Source organism: Cheilinus undulatus, linkage group 6, assembly GCF_018320785.1.
Source record: "Cheilinus undulatus linkage group 6, ASM1832078v1, whole genome shotgun sequence".
NCBI lineage: Eukaryota > Metazoa > Chordata > Actinopteri > Labriformes > Labridae > Cheilinus > Cheilinus undulatus.
In genome coordinates, this window is record NC_054870.1 from 39,234,777 (window position 1) to 39,255,788 (window position 21,012).

A 21,012-nucleotide genomic window follows, 5' to 3' on the forward strand; every position below is an offset into this window, starting at 1 on the left:
AACTACCAGCCGTTCAGAGGGCGAAGCTTCAGCCTTGGTTCAAGAACACTCTCACCATCGCCTAAACACCGTCCCAGCCGCAGTTTACAGTTTGCCAACGCAGGAACAACCCAGACTGGACACAACGTTAGCCAGGGGAATACCAGTGTGTGCAGCAATGGAATATAAGAGCTGTTATTATGCTCATGTAGCATCTGAGTGCTACCAACCACCAAAAGTCTGAGAACAAGACTCTCTTCTTTAAGCACAGACAAAATAAATACTTCATGCTCCTTAAGAGTGGAACGAACAGACCTCAACTTCTTGTTCTCATCTGTATTATTTAGCCCTGAGGTGAGTCTGTGTACTGTGTACTTACATCCTACGCAGCTTCTTGTATGGAGAGAAGGCTCCAGGAGGAACAGACTTAATCCCGTTCTGCTCCAGACGTCTAGAGGAAAAAATAGAGAAGAGAAAAGAAGAGGAGATATAATCAGTTAACCAAACAATGGACTCCTCCATAGCAACAGAGCGTAGTAATCCTCCAATTAACTCTGACCCCTGGTGATTGGCCTGATTATATTAGCGGGGAGATCTATTCCCCAGCTGTAAATGGTCCAGGCACATCGGAGTCATAACATCCTCAGAACCAATAAACAATCTGCAAGAGTTGTGGAGAAGGACTGCAGGGGAGCCTGCCCTGTCTCACAGCGTTAGAAGGTGTTAAAACCAAAAAGTCAGAGTAATAATTCTTCTTAATAAAACATTTACCGAGACCTGCACTTATGTTCTCATATAAATCTGTTATGATCTCATGTATTCTTGGGAAATTTGTCTCCATATCCTTTGGGTAGTTGCAAAATGTACACTAAACCCTCTGCAATGGAGTCAAATATTACATATTTATAACCTTCTCACATGTTTTCAGTTAACCCCTTAATGCCTGTGTCCCTTTTAATGAACATATTAGAAATATCTACTGATGGCAGTCAGAATGATGAGTTGGTGCTGGTAGACGGTTACCTGCCTCATTGTACTGTGCCAAATTTGAAGTTTGATGGAGGAGAAATAATGGTATGGGGCTGTTTTTCAGGGTTTGGGCTGGGCCCCTGATAAGGGTATTATTGAGCATACTAAGACATTTTGGACAATGCTGTGCTTCCAACTTTGTGGCAACAGTTCAGGGAAGGCCTTTATAATTCCATCATGACTGTGCCCCAGAGCACAAAGCAAGGACCATAAGGACATGGTTTGATGAGTTTGGTGTAGAAGAACCTGACTGGACCGTACAGAGCCCTGACCTTAGCCCCATTGAACAACTTTAGAATGAACTAGAGCAGAGATTGTGAGCCAGGTCTTCTCGTCCAAAATCAGTGCCTGACCTCATAAATGAAATGGGCACAAATTCCCACAGAAACACTCCAAATTTTTGTGGAAAGCCTTCCAAGAAGTTTCAAAGATGTTACAACTGCAGGAGGGTGACAAACTCCATATTAAAGTGATGTATTTGAATACAGTGTCAGTACAGTCCATGTTGGTTAATGGTCAGGTGGCTGAATACTTTTTTCCATATATGGAAGTTGAACAATAATAAAACTTTTAAAACACCTTAGTCCAGTAGAAATCATAATAAATCATACAGAGCAGAATCTCATACTGTCTCATCTGATTTACTTCAGTTATGACTGTGCTTTTTCACAAAACTGAAAACAAGGACGGACAAGTTCCATGTCTACTGAATTCATTTTCTAACCTCCTCCTCAACATTACAGACATGCATAAGTGTGTGGGCAGTGATGGTTGTTATCATTTAAAATGCAGGGATCTATGTTTGTAAGTAAACGGAGCATAAATGACCCTTAACTCTTGCATGTTTGTGTAAATGTGCATGTAAACTTACTGACTGTGACATCCTGGTGTCTTTTTTACACAATGTCTTGCTTCTCGAGACTTCACAGAGAAAATTTGCTGTTATAACGTGTCAAAAGGCAACGGATAAAAAAAAATAATAATTCAGGGATAGATTTTTGACAAGGGCTAAAGTTCAGATTTTCCTGTGAGATAAACTCCAGCTGAAGCAGAGTTGACAAGAAAAAGACCTCACCATAAAAAAACTGTCAAAGAATGAAATGGATACACAGACGGACATTTAGAAAAGACCAGTAACAAACTCTAATCAGTCTCAGATGGCTTCAGGGAAACAGACATCTCTTTGGCCCATTAGTTTGGGCATGCATGTGACCGTGTGCGCGGCAGACCGGCTGCTGCTGCTCAGGACCCGGCTCAGTCCCAGACTTATTCCCTGGTGTGGCTGGCAGAGGGCTGTTTATCTGCAGGTCAGTTCACAGCTTTTAAAACTGTCCTTAACAAGGCTTAGCAGGGCCTGGAAGGAGCCAGCTGTGGGTCTGTCTGCTTGTCCTACCGGGCTGCAGAACAGGAGGCATGGGCCTGGGAGAGATTTAACATCCAGAGGCTACTACAAAATTAGAATCCAAACATCATTTAAGCTCTTTTGCCACTACTAAATAATGAGAAATATCCAAAGATCTTCAACACTCTGAGGCTTCCAACAAAGGCATTTTTGTAATGAAATTGAAATTTATCGGAAGCATGATGCTGAGATTGTCCAGGATGGAATCTAAAGATTGTTAAAGTGCTCACCACAGGAGAATGAGAAATATTCAAAAATCTTCATAACTCCTTTGCAATCAGAAAGTTGTTGATAGATTTAACCCTCTAATTATGTTGGACCATTTCCATTAGATCTAATGATTTCATTCTAAAGGTTTTAAATGAACTGCAAGCCTCTATGGCCTCTATTTTGCTGTGAGTCTCCTCATGGGAAGCATATTATGATTTGTCAGGCTTAACAATAGTCCATAACAGAGTTTTTAGCCTTTTTTGGGGGGGCTTTACTTCTTTATTTGGACAGGACAGTGGATAGAGTAGGTTATGAGGTGAGAGAGAGTGGGCAATGTAAGTCGGAAAAGCCCTGAGGCACTCTAGCCGTCACATATGAGGCACATGTAACATCTAGGCCATTGGAGCCTCAGCATTTAATGTTTTCAAATTTCCAGATTTATCATTAAAGCATCTATTCCCTCTTTAAAAAGTTAACTAAATTCAGAAAATACAGGCCTATTGACAATGATGGATTTTTACAGACAGGGATAGAGGTAGATGCAGAAAGAGAGAGGAGGAAGACGCAGGAAGAGAAAAGAAGGAGATGCAAAGACAGAAGAGAGGGAGAAACAGAGAAAGAGAAAAGTGCTGCAGAAGAAGGTTAATCCATAAATAAAGTAAAGGTAATACTTTACCTTACTGGGCCCTAATTACTTAGTCATTTTATAGTAATGAGAGTAATCATACAGTCACTTCACTAGAATCAGGTTGTAATCACATTGTAAGAAGTCGGCATTTTACCAAGTAGAAACTTGGAAATAAGATATTTAAGGAAGCATTTGCCAAGTCATTTTCAAGCAATTCCTGGTAATAATGTTGAAAATTCTCCGATGGGATTTTACCCTAACCCCCTAAATCTAAACCTAACCCCTAGACCCTTTTTTCACGAATGTATCCATTTTTTAAAATATTTCTAGCTTCACACATCAATTAAAGGCAGTTATATAAGATCTTCTTTTATTAAACATTTTCTGATATTTATGTATTTATCTTAAAATCATACATAAACTGTCCTCAGGTCATTTCTTCAGAGACCCTGGGTGAGTGGAGTAAGGTGCTGTTGTTGCTCCTTTTCAGTGTATCATTAATCGCTATTTTTAAACCAAATTTTAACCGCTTAACTGGGATTTTACAAACTGTCATCGTTTTTCCAAGGAGACTTTTTAGCATTGTTTTTTATATTTAAAGACCCGATAACCCACACCCCGAGAGCCACGGCCACTAATTTACTCTGACCTAAATCTTACCCTGAACCCTAAAAATACAAAAATATTCAGGAAGAATTCAGTTAAATATGCACGGCTAAAATAAAGAAATTACCAGTAAAGTATCAAGCAACTTATTTAGAAAAGTCTCATCTTATTTCTGATAAATTACAAATTACCAGAGAAGTTGCACAATATTACAAGGGTTAGGTTTGGGGTTAGTGAGGGGAGAGTTAGAGGATTAGGTTTAGGGTAAAATACAACCTAATTACCAGAGAAGTACCCCAATATTACAAGGGTTAGGTTTAAGGTTTGGGGAAGGGTTAGGTTAAGAGTTAACAATAAAATTACTCGGTAATCAGGGCCCACTAAAATAACAACGACAGCAGAAGTCAACTGTTGTAATAGCAACATGAACCGAAGTGCTCTGAAACTGAGGTTGTGAGTGCTGCCAGCGCTAAAAGCAGCAGCTGTGGACACCGACCCTAAAGGGTTTGTTGTCAAATCACATGTTTTAAGAAACTATCTCTATTTCTCCTTGTTTCTCCACATATTTAGTCATTTGAATTGATTTTTATGATTATTTTAAAGGGTCTGCTTGTGTTTTCTCAACACATGCTTTTAAAAGAAATGGTGATGCATTTGAAAAAAAAAAACAGTGTGACTTACTGGTTCTATTGAAATGACAACTCAATGCGAAGACCTTTAGTGATGTGTCGTTCATGAAAGTTGTAAGACCTGTTTTATGTGATTAACAGGAACTGGCTCCTTTTTTTCATTTTGATGTTTGAAAAGTCAAAATGATCTCAAACGAAGAGCTGTTTGGGACCACAAGAGTGGCTCTTACCCAACTGAACCAAACCAGACTACTTGGTGGAAATGGACCATGTGTGATTATTTCTTTTGTGCTATTCATGTAGGGACCTTCAGCTCTTTGTTTAAAAAGAGCTATAAAAATATAAGCTATTTAGTGATAGGAGGGAAAAGCCTGTAAATACTCCTTTAAAGACATTTTAAGTTTACAACTAGCCTCTTTGCCCCCTGCTCCACTGCTTTTATGTCCATGCAATGCATATGCATGCAGGTTTAATGTTTGTCAGCACACAGCCACAGCCACATCACAGCTCAGAGTTTCAAAATATTCAATCAGGAATCTTTCCCCATCGAAGCAGTGGACAACATTTATGGTGAAATGTAGGAAGCCAATTAACTTTGACGGGAGATATAAGCTTCTTTGAAGTGTGGGGATGCAGTCCAAAGATCGTTAGAGCTTTTTGCCACCGCAGGAAAATGAGAAATATTCAGATATCATGATCACTCTGGCTAACATAATGATGTTGACAGATTTTACCCTCTTATTTATGTAATTTCATGGTAAAGGCTCATTTTTCCATGATTCATTTATTTAATTGCAGCCTTTCATATTTACAACATGTCACATAAGCCCCCTGCAACGCTTTGTTTGTGTCTCTTCATGGGGGGTAAATGTTTTGTCAAACATCAGCCACAGCCACTTCACAGTTTTAGGTTTCCAAATTTTTCAATCACGACTCTTTTCCCCCCTTCAAAGCAGTGGCCTAAATTTTGCGGAGGTTATAGGAGCGTAATTGACATTCCCAGGATAGCAGTGATTCCAGACCACAGATTCCTGCGGCTGACATGCTCTCTGAGTCTGTTTTTGTCTGCCTGTCCCAATGTGTCCGTGGGTTTACAGCGGAGTGACAGCGCTGCGGTTCCTCTGCCCTCACCATGCCGCAGAGCGCTGGGCCAAGTGGCTTTAGCGACTTCTCTCATCAACCAGTCTGTATGACTGGTCCAAACCAGTCTGGATCTCTACATACTGTTTGTTTCAGCGTGCGCACATGCTTAACAGACATGGGAAGTGATGGAGAACAACGCCTCTGCTTTGGAGGGAAATTAGCATTGTGTTCCAACTAGGGCTGCCACGGTACACTGGTATTGACAATAATCGCCAATCATGCTAAAAATGTGCATAATGATAATATCATGTAAATGATCCAGTGCCACTTGAACACAGTCTGGAAACAGAATGGAAACAGAAAATGAAAAATATGCCAGGGATTGTTCAGTAGACATTGGATTATTCCAAAGTTGTTAGCTGTCATTCTTCAGTTGCACACAAATGCTGTCCCCTACTATCCACAAATGACTTTATTTCAGATAAAATTGTAGTTATAGCAGATGTTGCACCTTGTGGATATTCTGTTTATCAGTTCATCTGGTTACCTTTTAACTGCTATTGAGTGTAATTGCACTTTTTATATGCAGTTGTACAGTTACTGTTTTCATATTGTCTCAGTACCTCCTTAGACAGGTATTTTGAGTGTAATTCATCTGCCAAAAGAGAGAACACAACACAAATAAAGTTAAAGATAAATTTGATTGATTGTCCCATTATTATTTTAATTTTTATCGATATCGTGATAATATCGTTATCATGACATTTTTTGCCCACGATAATCGTGAAGTGAAAATCTGATATCATGACAGCCCTAGTTCCAACATTATGCACAGCCCTCCAAATCTCAAGCCTGATTTCAGCCTGATTTCGATAGCATGTAACCTATTGAAACAGATTTTCTTTGCAAATCCATCAAGTGAAATAATGCAAAACATCAAGACTAGGGAAAATAAAAACTGAGAGAGTAGGTTCATCATGTGATGGGGCCCAAATAGACAAAGTCATGATTTTTATTATTTTTTATTTTTTTGCGTAATGGAAAGAATCACTTTTCGTCCATGTCCTCAGTTTGTTCAACCCCTGACCAGTGAGAAAAACATACGTTCACCAATCACTTCATCAGGAACACCTGCTAAACTGCTTATTAATGCATACATCCAATTAGCCAATCACATAGTAGCAACCAATGGCTTGTAGACATGGTTGAGGCATTTCAAACCAAGCATCAGAATGGGGAAGAAAGGTGATTTAAGGGATTTAAATGTGCCATGGCGATTAGTCTGGCAGGCTTTCTTGCTATTTACCCCAAATTCTGACCCCATCATTTGAATTTGGCAGCAAAAACCACAACTCATCAAACCAGGAACATTTCTTCAATCTTGTTTTGTCCATTTTTGTTGAGTTTTGCAAATTATAGACTCAGTTTGAAGGTGGTATGCATAAACATGAGTTGTTACAACAAATCAACAAGTTGGTCTTTCATTTCTGACGCCTGTCTAGCTTTAAGCATTGCATTTACTATCATGCCGTGGCTGCGTTCGTTGTGCTACCTTCTTAAGTCTGCTTGCTTCTTGATCGACTATTATTCCATTCAACAAAACAATCCTGATCATGCCTGCAATATCTGATTGTAAATACTGAACATGTTTAATATTTATGATCCCAAGTGGTACAGATTCCAGCTGTCTTCAAGATCACCCTTCACACATTTCACATTCCAGGTCAGGATAATCTGGCAAGATAATCTTTGGAGCCATCCAAAAATGGGCTTTGATTGGAAAGGAGGAATCTGGCCCAAAATTGGAACAATTATCTTGTAGTCTGGCAAGCTTTAGCTGACAGGAGTAGCACCTAGTGTGGTCTTCTGCTGGTGTAGTCCACCTGCTTCAAGATCTGCGTATTTAGAGAGTCTTTTCTGAATGGTTATTTGACCTACAATTCTGATCATTCTCCTCAGCCATCAACAAGGCATTTTGGCTCTGAGAACTGCTGCTCACTGGATATTTTCTCTTTCTCAGACCATTTTTCACCAACCCTAGAGATGGTTGCGCATGAAAATCCCAGTAGATCAGAAGTTTGTGAAATACTCAGACTAGCCCAACTGGCACCAATTACCACAGCACATTCAGTGTGACTGAAATCACCCTTCTTTTTCATTCTGTTACTCAGTTTGAACTATTAGTAGATTGTCTTTAGCATGACTATGGGCACTGATTGCTACCAGGTCACTGACTGATTTAATATTTGCATCAATTAGCAGCTGAACAGATGTACCAATCTGTACCAGCAGTTCCCAACATTTTTCACCGGAGCAAAAGCCATTTAGAGCCCTTTTATCTTTTGTACTGAGCACATTCATAAGCCTTTGCTTTTACTTTTACTTGGGCAGAGTAGTTTAAGAAGTATATTATTTTTTACGTAAGTATCTGTAGCCTACTTTTCTGCGGAGAATGATTTTGTTTTAAAAGTTTAATGCCTTGTGTGTTTCAGCATGCAACCAAACCCCCCTGTGCCAGAAAAGGATGCCTAAAGCTGTCTGACAACTTTTTGTCACTTCCCTCTGATCGATATGAGCAAGTGACTTAATCCCTCCAATCAACAAAGGATCTGCTCCATCCAATCAACAGAGAGAAAAAGACACAATCGCAGAGTCGACAATCAATGGTTCCAATCTAATTTATCAGACTGAACATTTGTAGGGGTGTGTGAGCCTTCGTGCGTCTGAGCTGGTGTTTGTGTCAGTCCAATCAATGGTTTTTCATCCTTTTCATTAGGATCTGAGCATGTTTTTCATTAAGGGAAACACATTATGCCTTTGGGTATTCACCAGGCGAGTGCGTGAGTCAGAAATGGATGGCAGGACCGCAGCAGCAGATGAAAGGCAGGGGAGGATTTTTATGGCAGAGTTCAGTCATTGCAGACAGAGACTATGGTGCATAATAATCTGTTGTGGTAGTGTTTAGCCTAACTGAGCCTGGCCTCACAAGAGAAGCTTGGAGCAGTGCAGAAAGCAGCAGCCATAAACACAACACTGGCATTCATTAGGGGAGAGCGGGGCAGAGAGGTTGCAGGTCTCAGATTTGTACATAATGAGAGCCGCATGTGTGTGTTTGTGTGTACGTGAGTTTCCGAGTGCCTCATTAACAAGGCATTAGGCTGGCCTTGATACCCAGCAGCCTGCCTTGCTGTAATTGAAACTGATTTTATAATGAACTTCAAGCACAGATCAAACCTACAGCACCAAATTACCGAGCGGAATCCCCCCTTTAGCCTTTTTGATTCCTTCTCCGCTGATCCGTCTCCTCAAAACCTGCCTGTGGTGAATTGGCAAGCTGGGATAGAGCGAGAGAAATGTGGAGAAGAAAAAAAAAAACAAGAGAGGAGGAGAAAGAGTGCCTTTGTGGGAATATAACCTGCAAGGTAAGGCTCTGATGGGCAGGACAGGAGGAATGTGCATGATATAGGCCAGTGTGCTCACCCCGCTCTTGTAAAAGATGAATCAGAACGGAGTGGAGTTTATAAGCAGGACACGGTTAAGCACCAATTAGATGTGAAGGGCAGGGAGACTTTTAAAATGTCTTTACTCATCTGCTGTGAAGAGAGAATCTACTGTCTATAAAACCTGTGCAGGGCAGAGCGATCTCTCAGGAGCTCTCCCAGCAAGGCTGCTCGCTGGTTATTGTGCTCATAGATCACTTTAGTTTCTCTGAGAGGGACCACCTTTGGAAGCTAAAGCCCGGAGGCCATGTTTGAGAAGTCTACAAAACATGGGAAAAAACTCAAATGTAGAGACTGAATTGGTTACACCTCAAAAGGCCTATAAAGTCTGTGTAGCGCAAATATGCATTTTAAGTTTGTTATGCAACAGAAGACATTTAGTATGTTTACGTGCAGTTAGAAAAAGGAAAATTATTGAGTTTAAAAACAACACTGGACTTTTGAAATACATGTAAACAAGCTAAAGAGGGGTCAGAGGTATCAGACTGCAGACCACAGATCTCAGACGCTCCTCTTACAGACCACTTCTGTGAGATGCACCGCCACCATCAGGTTGTTGCTGGTACAATGTATTTCCTGTCTTACACTCTTTTACACAAATAGTGGCTCGCTTAAGCATCGTTAGCTTATGCTAAAGATGCTACGCCAGCTACGTAGTTAACGTTATTACATAACACAGCTTCATTCGCTTTAGCAATGCAAGCTTTAGCAAACTTAGCAAAAGCTAGCATTCCAATATAGCTAATGGGTAATGTAGCCAGCGTACGTTTTGTGTTCAGATTTTGCAGGTCAGATTTTTAGCTTTCAACTTTGGTTTCCTCACCCTAACCCTCCTGAAAGTTTAATCTGATTTAATTTTGAAGTTTTAGTTTGTATTTCTGTCCTGACCAAGGCAGTGTCCCACAGTAATGGTCTGAAAGAGGGGGTGTCTGAGAGCTGTGTAAAGCATTGTAGGAAATTAACCACAAAACATACAGTACTGTGCAGAACTTTGAGGCATGTTTGGGCCAAAAACTGAGGGCATGTAATGGCAAGTAAGCCTGCCTGAGGGGGGGAGGGAGGATTAACACAACCTAGGTTGTGCTCTGCATGTCCTTGCATATTACAAGGAGCATGGGAAATTAATCTGTTGAAAACATAAGAAAGTCCACACCTCTAGGGTGGAATAAGGGGTGGATGTGGTGAGTAAGCACAGCCTAGGGTACTGTCTGGGCGGGTAGTAGGGTTGCCACCACAGATATGGATACGTAGATGCCGCGTCCGTGGCTGTTCAACATAGCCGCTGTGCGTCTGCCGGACTGCCATCTTGGACTGGGCAGGATTAGCGAACGCTCAATATAAATAAGTCTACTTCCCTTTTAAATTCTGCCCTACCTTGCTTAATCCTGACCCAATCTACATGAAATTTGTTTTGTTATAAAGCTGAAAGCTTGAACATGATACTGATTACTTAATGGAGTTAAATCAAGGTACTGATTGTGGGTCTGATCAACTTTAAATAAAAAACCCTGCATATATCTATATGTACAGGGAACATCAGATGTAAATGAATATTTAGAATCTATAATTAAGAGTTTTTGTCTCTCCAAATAGATTTATATAGATAATTTCTTTCCCTCTCATCTTGTAACTGGTCTTTAATCTATAGGCAGGTATACACTGTGAGCCTTCACGCCTTTTCTCACCTGATGATTTTTGAGTTTGTGGTGTGTAGTTTGTGAAGACACAACAGCCGATCTTGGCTTAATTACTTATGTAGGGGATGAATTTCTGACTTAAACACTCGCAGAGCAAGGAGCAGATTTCAAAAAGTCAGGGCATTTTTCCAGTAAACTTTTTTGAGCTGATCATCAGATGATCCATGGGGGGGGGGGGGGCAGAGAGAGAGCTACATAAGGAAAACTCAAGTCTCAACAGGTAAAAGTCCCCACAGGACAAGTCATGTGATTTCTAATCTCGTAGACGTACCGTCAGATAGCGAATGCGGCATCTACGTCTTGATATCTATGGTTGCCACGAGCCCCTGGTCACGCTGTGGATGTCTCTAGGGACTGAAAATCACAGGTGTTCTTGGAGTGTATCACCAGGTTTGAAAAGGCCTGGATTAAAGAGATGCTGTCAAGCTTGACCTTGGCTGCAGAGTGACATACATATGGGTAGACATGTGTTGAGCTCTGACTCGGGTTGTGGCACACTGGGCCATGTGATAAATAATTAGTGTCTACATGCCTAAAAAATATGCAAATGACTGTATAAATGTGTTGGAACAACTCACTGTAAATAGTAAAAAGAGACTGAATCAATGATTTAGACCTTAAATTAGTTTGGGAGGGGCCAAAAGGGGGCTTGATGACACACTAGGGTGCCTTAGCCCCCTAGTAATACAATGATATAAGAAGTCACGGAGCACTTTAGCATCTTTTTTTTTTCTTATGCCTCAATGCAGCTTAATCAATTTCAACATTACATTCTGCAGCGTTGCTTTTTACATACGCCTTCATCTTCCAAGTGCGCCTTTTTGGATGTCAGAATTCTTTAAACTTGAACTGCTGTTTTAGACCGTTAATGAGGTCAGTCCATCTCACAAGTTGGCTTGTTTAAGAACATTCTATGGACAGACCCACTGCATCTCAGAGTAAAGATAACTACTTAATCTTCTGATTTCAAAACATGTTTTTACATCCTTGGTGGTTTTTTCTTTATTGAAATTTTGCCTGGTGGTTAAAAACAAAGTCTTACATTGTATAACAAACCTAAAATGCATATTTTACTGCTTTACACAAAGTTAAGATCAGTAAACTCTGCTGCTGTGTAGGTGTCAGGAAAAAAACATTAACAGCACCCTGTAGCACAGCCTTTTTCCACTGAAAAGATTAAGAATAATTTCCCTGCTAAAAGAAAACGAGAAAAATGTTCGTCACTTACACAATCACAGGGTAAAGAGATGGGAGGTATTGTTTTGTCCACAAGGGTCACCAACATTTACACAGCCGTACTTCCTCACAAAAGCTTTATATCGTTTCTTGGGTGGTCATTTGATTAGACAAGAACACACAGAAGTGTGTCCAAATTAGGAAACTGAGCACAGCTCTGCTCTAGAAATGGGTCAGGGTTGTTGGGGAACATGGGATCTGTGACTTCCATGCTAGCTGGGTATTTATAAACAGACCCCATGGGGAGCAGGAGACCTAGAAACTTTAGTGTCCTCCCAGCCACACACACATGCTTCATGGTAAAACATGCAATATTACTGCTATTTTTCCTCCTTCATCCACTCCTTCTCTTATTGTGTATAAATCACAGTGGTCCTGTACCACTTCTACAGACCTCTGCCATGCCAATAAACCCTGTATAAAGAGTGCACTACTTTAAAAAATGTCTAGCCATGCATTCCTGGGAATTACAATAGGTTGATAGCATGTAGACCATAAACAGTTAATGCTCAGACAGATGTTGGAGGACTGATAAACTGAGGGAGGGATATCAGCAGAGCGGCTCACTAGCGGTTCACAGCCATCTGATCCGATAAGAGCATGCAGTCACAGTCTGCCCCATGTCTGCATGTGTGTCTCTAGGTGTAGTGCAAATGGATGGATGCTTCCCTGCTGGGTGAGAAAAGCAAGCAAGAGCTGCATGTGTACATAAAACATGCATGCTTGAATCTCTCAGCCTTGTTAAACCCCTGCATGTGCATATACAGACACATAAAAACAATATGCATCATTAATATGTATGTGCAAATGGCCTGCAGAGCTTTTCTTGAAAGAACAGTGCAGGTGTGGATGCTTGGGCTTTTCTCTCAATACTATCTTCACTATGATTCAAATCATCCTTAAAAAGACACATGCAAACTATTAGGAAGTTTAAGGCCAGAGATAAACTTGTCTTCATGTATGCATCTGGCTGCGTCATAAGCATACTTGTAAACATTTGCCTTTGCATAATGCCTGTTACTAGAGGATACCACTACAGGGCACATGAGAGAGCTCAGGGCATATACAACCACCTGATGTGTGGGATGTAAACTACAAACATGGAAACATTTAAGGAGGTGGCTATCATCAGGGTGCAAATTGGATTGGGTTTTATCTCTGCCTCTGTTTGGACTGAATTCATCCAACTCCTTAACAGTAGTGGTCTAATGTCAGCATTTGCTACTGTAAGTGACTGAAAACCTCATCATGCCAAATCAAAGTTTCCTTTTGAAGTACCATTTGTAAGTATTTCAGCCCTCGCTATGTGTGCAGTCATCGACTGAAATATCAGACACGTCAGAAAATCATCCATGTCAGGATTTGGTAATTAGGCTGAGACCAGCCATTGTGTCACCACAAACTGCACACCAACAGCATGACTTAAAAGTCAGGTGAAAACTGGTTTGAAAGCACAGTATATGCCAGGCAATAGATGTTAGGCCGGTTGCAAGATGCGCCCTTTTTTTCTTAGAAAACACCCCACTGGTTTTTAAGCAATTCGCACCCTAACTATAATGTTAATACTGGCATCAGAACTAACATAGTAATCAATAGTCATAGCCCTCCTGGTGTATCAATCTAATTTAATTAGCGACTGTGTTAACTGGTGACTTTTCGTAGATGTCGTCATTACAGCAGCTGATGAAAACTGGAGTCCTGACATATATAACTTATGGCTAGTTTGACTCTACATCATGTGTGTTTGTCATGTACTCACAGCTGCTCCACAGCTGACATGAACTAAGTTTGAAGGAAATTAGTGAAGCAATTTATCATTGATTATGACTATACTTTATCAAGGGTTGTTCCTATCAATCATTCATTTATTACTGCAAAAGAGCATGTAGCAAAAGCATTACTGTTGGCTGTGTTATAATGGTTACAATCACTTTAGCTCATGTTAAAAGTTATACTACATATTTGCCAGGAAAGTATGCAGGAAGAGGCAGAGAGCTACAGTTACAATGAAATAGATGGGCTGTATTTTCTCTCTTTTTTATAAAAGGACTGTACATGGCTTCAAGACAGCTTAACAGATTTTTTTCTTACATTTCAGCCATGCTGTCAGGCAGATTCGCTGGGATGGCAGTGAGACCCTTCCCTCTACAGTCCACAATGTTGTTGCTGCAGGTGCACATGGCCGGGCAGGAGCCTCCTCCGATGCTGCACGGCTGCAGGCTGTTAGAGTCCTGATGACCTGTAGAGAACAGAAGAGGAGAGAGAGCTTAAACAGGAGGAACTATGATTTAAAGAGAGGGATATCCAGCTCCTACAGGTGTGTGAGCACAGGTGGATTTGTTTGGGTTAAGCATGACTCTAAGATGGATTATAGGGTGAGATTGTTTGCCAGAGGATTTGTGCGGTGACATGGAGCCGCTCTCGCATTGATGTGCAGCTCAAACTCTTCCGCTGCTGCTCTTGCTGTCAACCCTTTGTGTTTTATAAAGTGAATTGCAAATGCACACACATTCACAGGGATGTTTTGACATTGAGGGAGAGAAATGAAACATCCTGCTCTTGAATTTATTGTACAGCCTTGAGAATCGATGGGCAAGAAAGTAGGTTATCTATCAAAGGAGCACCACAGTATATTGAGAGGAGGAGGAGGACATGAATAATAGAGTTGGGGTGGCGATTGAAGGCCTCCCAATAACATCCATTGATCTCTCTGCAAATTTTCCTCCTGAGTCTGCGATCTCTGGGTGGAACTGATGCCATTCTGCACATTCAGCGTTACAGCTCCCACCTCTTCTCCATTTGTTTTAAAACACTTCAACTTTTTCAATTTGCATACAGAGCACACAACCCATCACGCTGTCTCCAGATACCTGTTCTGTCAATGCTACGGTGAAGAGCAGCCTCTCGCTCTGCCAGTACGGCATTTTTTGGTTTGTGTGTACAAGATGTGTGCATGTAAGCCTAACCCAGATAAAATGAATAAAACAGACTTTTAAATGGCCTCATTTACACAGCATTACTAATCCGGGTTTCAAACCATGAATATTTGATGACCTTCCTATCTATCGCTCAGCTTGTGTGGAGGATGTTGGCGAGAGAGTGAAGGCGGAGAGGAAGACAGAGTGAGTGATGAGGAGAGTCAGCGACAGAGAAAGCACCATTTTTAAAAACTCCCCAAAATAGGAAGAACGATCGCCGCCAAACGTTTAGCTTTACCATGAAACAACTGGCTCCAGCCCTGGGAACATTCAGCTGAAAAGCTAAGGTCAGCCGGCCAATCATTATCAATCACCTTAGGGTGCTTTTGGGAGTAAGGTAAAGACAACAAATACCAGAAAAAGCATGGATCAACTCCTGCTTCAGCCCACGTCATGTGAGGCCTTGTGATCTGGGATGGCAGAGCTTTGACAGATCTGGGATCAGGTGTAGGGCAGAGAAAAACTCCCTTCTGATCTAACATGGCATATTTGACAGGTCTGGGATCAGGGAGAGTGCAGAGCACAGCTGGAGCGGCCTTAACAATGACAGCTCCCTGACAGGTATACTTGAGGTGAAGCTGTTTGATGTGCGTTCGTCCCCCTGTGCTGTTTTCCCCATTATCTCTTTCCCATCCTCCTCCTCCACCCCTTTCCCGTCCCACTTCCCTTCTTTTATTTGCTTTCACCTTTCTATCGCTCTCCCCTCCTCCAGCTGCTTTCTCTCACTTCTCTTAGCATCCTCATTTTCAGCCATTTTTTTCTCCCATATCTCTGCCAATGACTGTCACAGAGCCCATTACCTCCCGTTCATTTCTCTCACTAGTCTTTACATTTAACCTCACCCCGCCTCATTTCTCTCATCATTATTTCAAAGTGTTATCCCTGGCGTCTTCTCGTTTCTCTCCTTCCTCAGATTCTCTCTCAGTACAACAGTTGGCCTGACTGCTTCTTTCCCTATGTTTTTCTCTTTGTACAGTCATCTTTCCCTGTTTCCCACTGCAGGAGTCGTATTTTATTCCAGCCCTGAAGCGACTTATTACTCATGGCTCATTTCAAACATAATATTTTGACTTCATTTATAATACCCTGGGAGCATTAATTCACCGCAATAGTCATTAATTTTCTGTCACATAATCCTAAATTGGCATAAGCATCCTCTTAGTTTCAGTTACCTCTCCTGAAAATAATCAAGAGGAGCAGAGAGGCTTTACATGGACATGCTTTGGGTTGATAAATTCACAGCTGTGCACATTCACACATAACTATGCCACTTTATTAAAGCTTCAGATGATTATAAGTCAGTTAGGATGCCTGAAAATAGCAGATCATTTTTACCATTCACTCATCAGTCTCTAATTACTAAATATTGAGCAAGACTTCGGCAAAAACTCTGAATAAAGCTGGTCCTCATTTTCAAATAAACAAAATCAGTATGTGGTGAGAAGAGCTCAGAAGCTGCTTCTTGTCACGAAAAGTGAAAATGAAAAGTAAATAGAAATGAGCCGCTGGCCATGCACCAGAGGTAGTGATTAAGATTAAAAATGTTTGCCCTTGAAACATAACTTTACAAGTTTGAATTATGAACCACAGATACTGAATAAATATTCAGAACTTTATTAAAGGAAATAATGAGCCCCAGATTTAGGGTTTGGACTGTTCAATTTAAGGTGATTTTAAGGGATTTTTTTCTGGTGGATGACTTGCCGGGAAAATGTAACATTTTCCTACATGTGAAGTAGTAAAAGTGTTGCTCATTACTGACAAGAATTTACAAAATTGTAATTCTTTCCAAACGCAAAGGCATGCAGTGCAGGTGTCTCCCCTAATTTCCATCTGATGCAGATGTTGATTTGACACCATGTGCTCGTGTTGTTTAAATAGTAAATGAACAGTGAAACATAACTTCAAATCCTCAAACAACATATTTTGCACAGTGTTCTGTGTGTGCTCAGTGGCACAACAGAAGAAGAGAAGTTTAAAGGGGACGTATTATGCAAAAATCACTTTTTCAGACTTTTTTAACAAATATATGTGGCCCTGGCCTGTCCACAATCCCCCCAAGAATCAGAAAAATCCATTCCTCCCCCCTTCTCTTTCACCACCTTTCAGAAAATGTATGCTAAAATAAGCCCTTCTCAGATTTTCCCCTCATGATGTCATGTGGGGAGTTAGCCCCGCCCCCAGGTACAGTTGGCCCTCTCCGCTTGAAAGAAAGATCCGCCCTCATCCACATCCAGCAACATCCATTTCCTGAGAGGGGTGGAGTCAGGGGGCGGAGTCAGACAGCTTTAACATTTAAAGCCACAGACACAGAATTGGCTCGTTCTGAGCAGGGCTGAAACAGAGGATTTTGTAGACATGCAAAAATCCAATACTGGAGTGTTTTTCAGCAACAAACTTCACAGGCATGTTTTGGGGACCTTTGAGACCAAAAGGGTGAAATATGTCCCCTTTAAAGAGCCCACCGAGAATAACAATACAACAGTCAGCATCAACACTTGGTTCTCGAAGGGAATAAGAGATGATGCTCTGATTGGTTTGAATCATGTCACTCCATGAAAATCAAGTTAGTTTTAGTGTGAGTCAGTATATTAGCTCAGATCTAGCCACAGTAACACTTTTATCAGACCTCGACCACATTTCTTCAATAAAACAAGAGTAAACAGCCACACCAAAAGCTTCTCTTAGCAGAGAAGATGTTTTTGTATGTTTCCCAATAGACTTCAGCCACCATCAAGCTCTGTTCAAATACTATGGCACTACAGCATGTTAGTATTGTAACGTCAAAATGCATTCTGAAAACAAAATAACAATTTTCTGTTTCATAAACATGCTTTATGGGGTGCTTTTCTATTGAGTCCTCTATTCAAAATAAGAAATAGTTTTATGAAGGAGGTGGGCGGCGCTGAGCAGAGCTCGACTTGGAAATGCTGAGTGCGAAGGGCAGTCCATGTTACAGAGGTAAATGTGGGTGACTGAGTTTGCAACCTAATGCAGCAGATTCTGATTCTGTTAGAATTAAGCTAATGTATTAGGATATACATCTGTCTGTGAGAAAAAAATAACGTACCGACCGACACCAGTCCTGATGCTTGGAATTTGGCAGAATATCAGCATAATTTGCAATGACTAACTCGCGCTGTACCCCATTATCTTTCAATAACATGCCTCTTTTTTCCCCTTTTCTTCCTTTCTTCCGTCACAGCGACACCCCGCCCCAAATCCCCCGCAGGTGGCCTGGCCTCGTAACAGCAGCACAAACTACACAGAACAACGAACGTGCAACAAAAACAGAAAGAATGAGAGAAAGAGGGAAGTTCATGTGTGTATTCAGTATGTGTGGGTGCCAGCAAGCCGGTCTCTAATGAGTCCTTCACTGGGAGTTCAACCTCTGGTCATTCATCCTCTCAGGGAAAAACAGGGAGCATGTGTTTATGTGAATGCATGACCGTGTATTTGTTTACAGAGCGGCACAGCAAAAGATATTGTTCTCTCTTTTTCTGTGAGCAATCTCAAATATATGATAACAACCAGTTTAAACCAGAAATTGGTATAAGTATGCTAAACATAGTGATCTGGAAGCCCCCATCATGCAAAAGCCCAACTCTTGAAGATTTCTCCTGCTGTAAATGCAGATTATAAGGGACGTGGACAGGTGTGGGCTTCATAAGCACACATGTTTTGAAGCATTATTACTTACTGGGCCAAGATATATATATATATATATATGTTTTTTTTTTTTTTTTTGAGATTTTAAAGAAAAAAGTTAAACTAGACCAAGTTCCAGCTGTATTTGGAGTGAGGTTGGCCTAAAGATAAAACAGCACACTTTAAAAACAAATAAAAGTTCACTATGAAGAAAGGTGAATCTCTACTACTCAATATGGCGAGATTTTATAGAGAAACTGTATAAGACGACCCCATAAATGACAACCGAAACATGATATGACATCCTCCATTTTTCATGTCTCTGTTCCTGCATCTGCAAGTCCCCAAAGTTTCCCTGAGAGCCCCTCTCCAAACTGGAATCGTTACACTCCCACGCTTTGACTTTCTTTCCCTGGGCGATGAATAGTTAATGATCTGTGCTGTCACGCCGTATGGCTGCGTAAAAATCACAACCCGTGGAGAGAGAGAGAGGGAGAGACACACCCACAAACACACTCAAACGTAGATGCAAACACCCCTCGCAGCTGGTGCCGAGAGTGAGACGGCCTTGTGGGGAGTCAAGTTCTCATGCTGTTTTTCCATTGTCCTGATATGATAACCTGCCACGCCCACACGCACATGCTCTTTCTGCCTCTCTCTCACACATCAGGAGAGACACAACGAGTTCAAAGACAAAATAATCCTTTCTGCCAGAAGGTGAGAGGCCGTGAATAATAAGGACGACTGAGGTAGAGAGGTACCACGGTGTGTGTTTGATATGTCAGAGTGTTTTTCCTGGCACTGCTGCCAGCTCGTGGAAGCTGGAGACACATGAAAGGGGCCAGAGGAGAGCCGTAGGGTTGCCGGAGGGCAGAGGAGCTGTCAGGTGGCTGCCAGGTGAATGCACTGGCACAAAACACACAACACTAGAGGAAGGAGGATAACATCTATGAGGTTGGACAGGGCGCTTTTGGTTGATGATCTGATTAAAGTGTCCATATTTGCAATAAAAATGTTGCGATTTCTTTTCTATTTGAGTCAGGGGAACTAGCTTCTTTTATTTATGGTGTAAATATTCAGCCAAATAAACAATACACAATGCAGTTCTGTTATAGCATTATCTCAATGTACATGGCCATAGATAAACTCCTCAGAAGAGGGCCACCTATAAGAGGGGAAGACTATAAATGCAGTCTGCACAGGCAAACCCAAATCTGAAACTGAATGTGGACATTCAGTGCAATCTGATTATTGTGTAAATAATCAATGTAATAGGACGAACTTGTGCAACACAACACACCTGTCAGTCACTAATTCAATACTTTTGCTCACATGAAAAATGGGTGGGTTCAAACAAAAGGTGATATTTTCTACATTGTGTATCGGATGCAGATGTAAATACATGCAAGTAAAAGCTGAAATGTAAATCTCTTGTCTCATACTCACCTTTTAATGTCAAGCTCAATTGTTTCAGTCTACAGCATAATTAAAGAATTGGCCTCACCGTTCAAGTACTTTTGGAGGGGAGTGTATTTTTTTTTCTTTTTAAGGTTTATTTAGGGCATTTTTGTGCCTTTTTATTTGATAAGAGGAGAAAAGTCAATAGAGTTGGAAACAGGGACGAGAGCAGGGGAGAGACATGCAGTAAAGGGCCTAAGGCCGGATTCAAACCCTGGCCATCCGCGTACATGGGACATGGCTTAACCACTCGGCCACCTGCGCCCTGAGGGGAGTATATTTTAATCGGACTGACTCAATCTCCCTATATTTAAACATACTGCTTGTTTTTGTATCAATGACTCTGCAAGTCTTACCTGAGCAGGTGAATTCATGTTTCTGCACCTCTGCCACATTGAGTCCTCTGAGCTCAGGAGGTGAGGTACACTGGGTGAACAGACCGATTGTCGGCCTCTGCCTGAGCCACTGGGCCAACCAAGCCAGGTGACAGTCACAGTTCAGATTGTTGGAGTGGAGACGGCTGCAGAAAGAGAGAAACAAAATCAACCTTCATGCATTTTAAGATTAACACTGCCTTCCATGCTATCTAAAACACCACCAGCTGCATTCCCAAATAGCACAAAAAAGTGTCTATTCTTTCCCAGAACTCATCAGATTGGATCCCTGCGGCGAAACGCACTAAATGATACGCTACAAGGATGATTGTAAATGGCACATGCTAAAAAAGAGAAACACTAAAGAGGACTTTTCTAAACCCAATTTCTCCAAACATGGCATGCCTGGAATGCTGCGTTTTTCGAGAATAGCTCCTGCTGTGGTGCGGTGGACCTCGCGAGCACGTATGCTTGCTTGCAAACCCATTTGCTCAGTCATATAGTATACATATAAACAGAAAGGCTATATAATAATACCCCACTGGGAGCATGGAA

The 21,012-nt window shown here is 41.3% G+C and overlaps 1 protein-coding gene across 2 annotated transcripts in view; it reads right to left on the bottom strand.

Moving 5' to 3' along the window:
* slit1a (slit homolog 1a (Drosophila)) overlaps nucleotides 1-21,012 on the bottom strand; it is a 166,955-nt gene that overhangs the window by 50,060 nt on the left and 95,883 nt on the right. For both annotated transcript variants that reach the window (XM_041789473.1, XM_041789472.1), the window contains exons 8-10: nucleotides 20,440-20,603; nucleotides 14,091-14,238; nucleotides 359-430 (exon numbers count right to left, since the gene is read on the bottom strand). In XM_041789473.1, coding sequence (XP_041645407.1) covers nucleotides 359-430; nucleotides 14,091-14,238; nucleotides 20,440-20,603 — 384 coding nt within the window. The remainder of the gene's footprint in view (nucleotides 1-358; nucleotides 431-14,090; nucleotides 14,239-20,439; nucleotides 20,604-21,012) is intronic.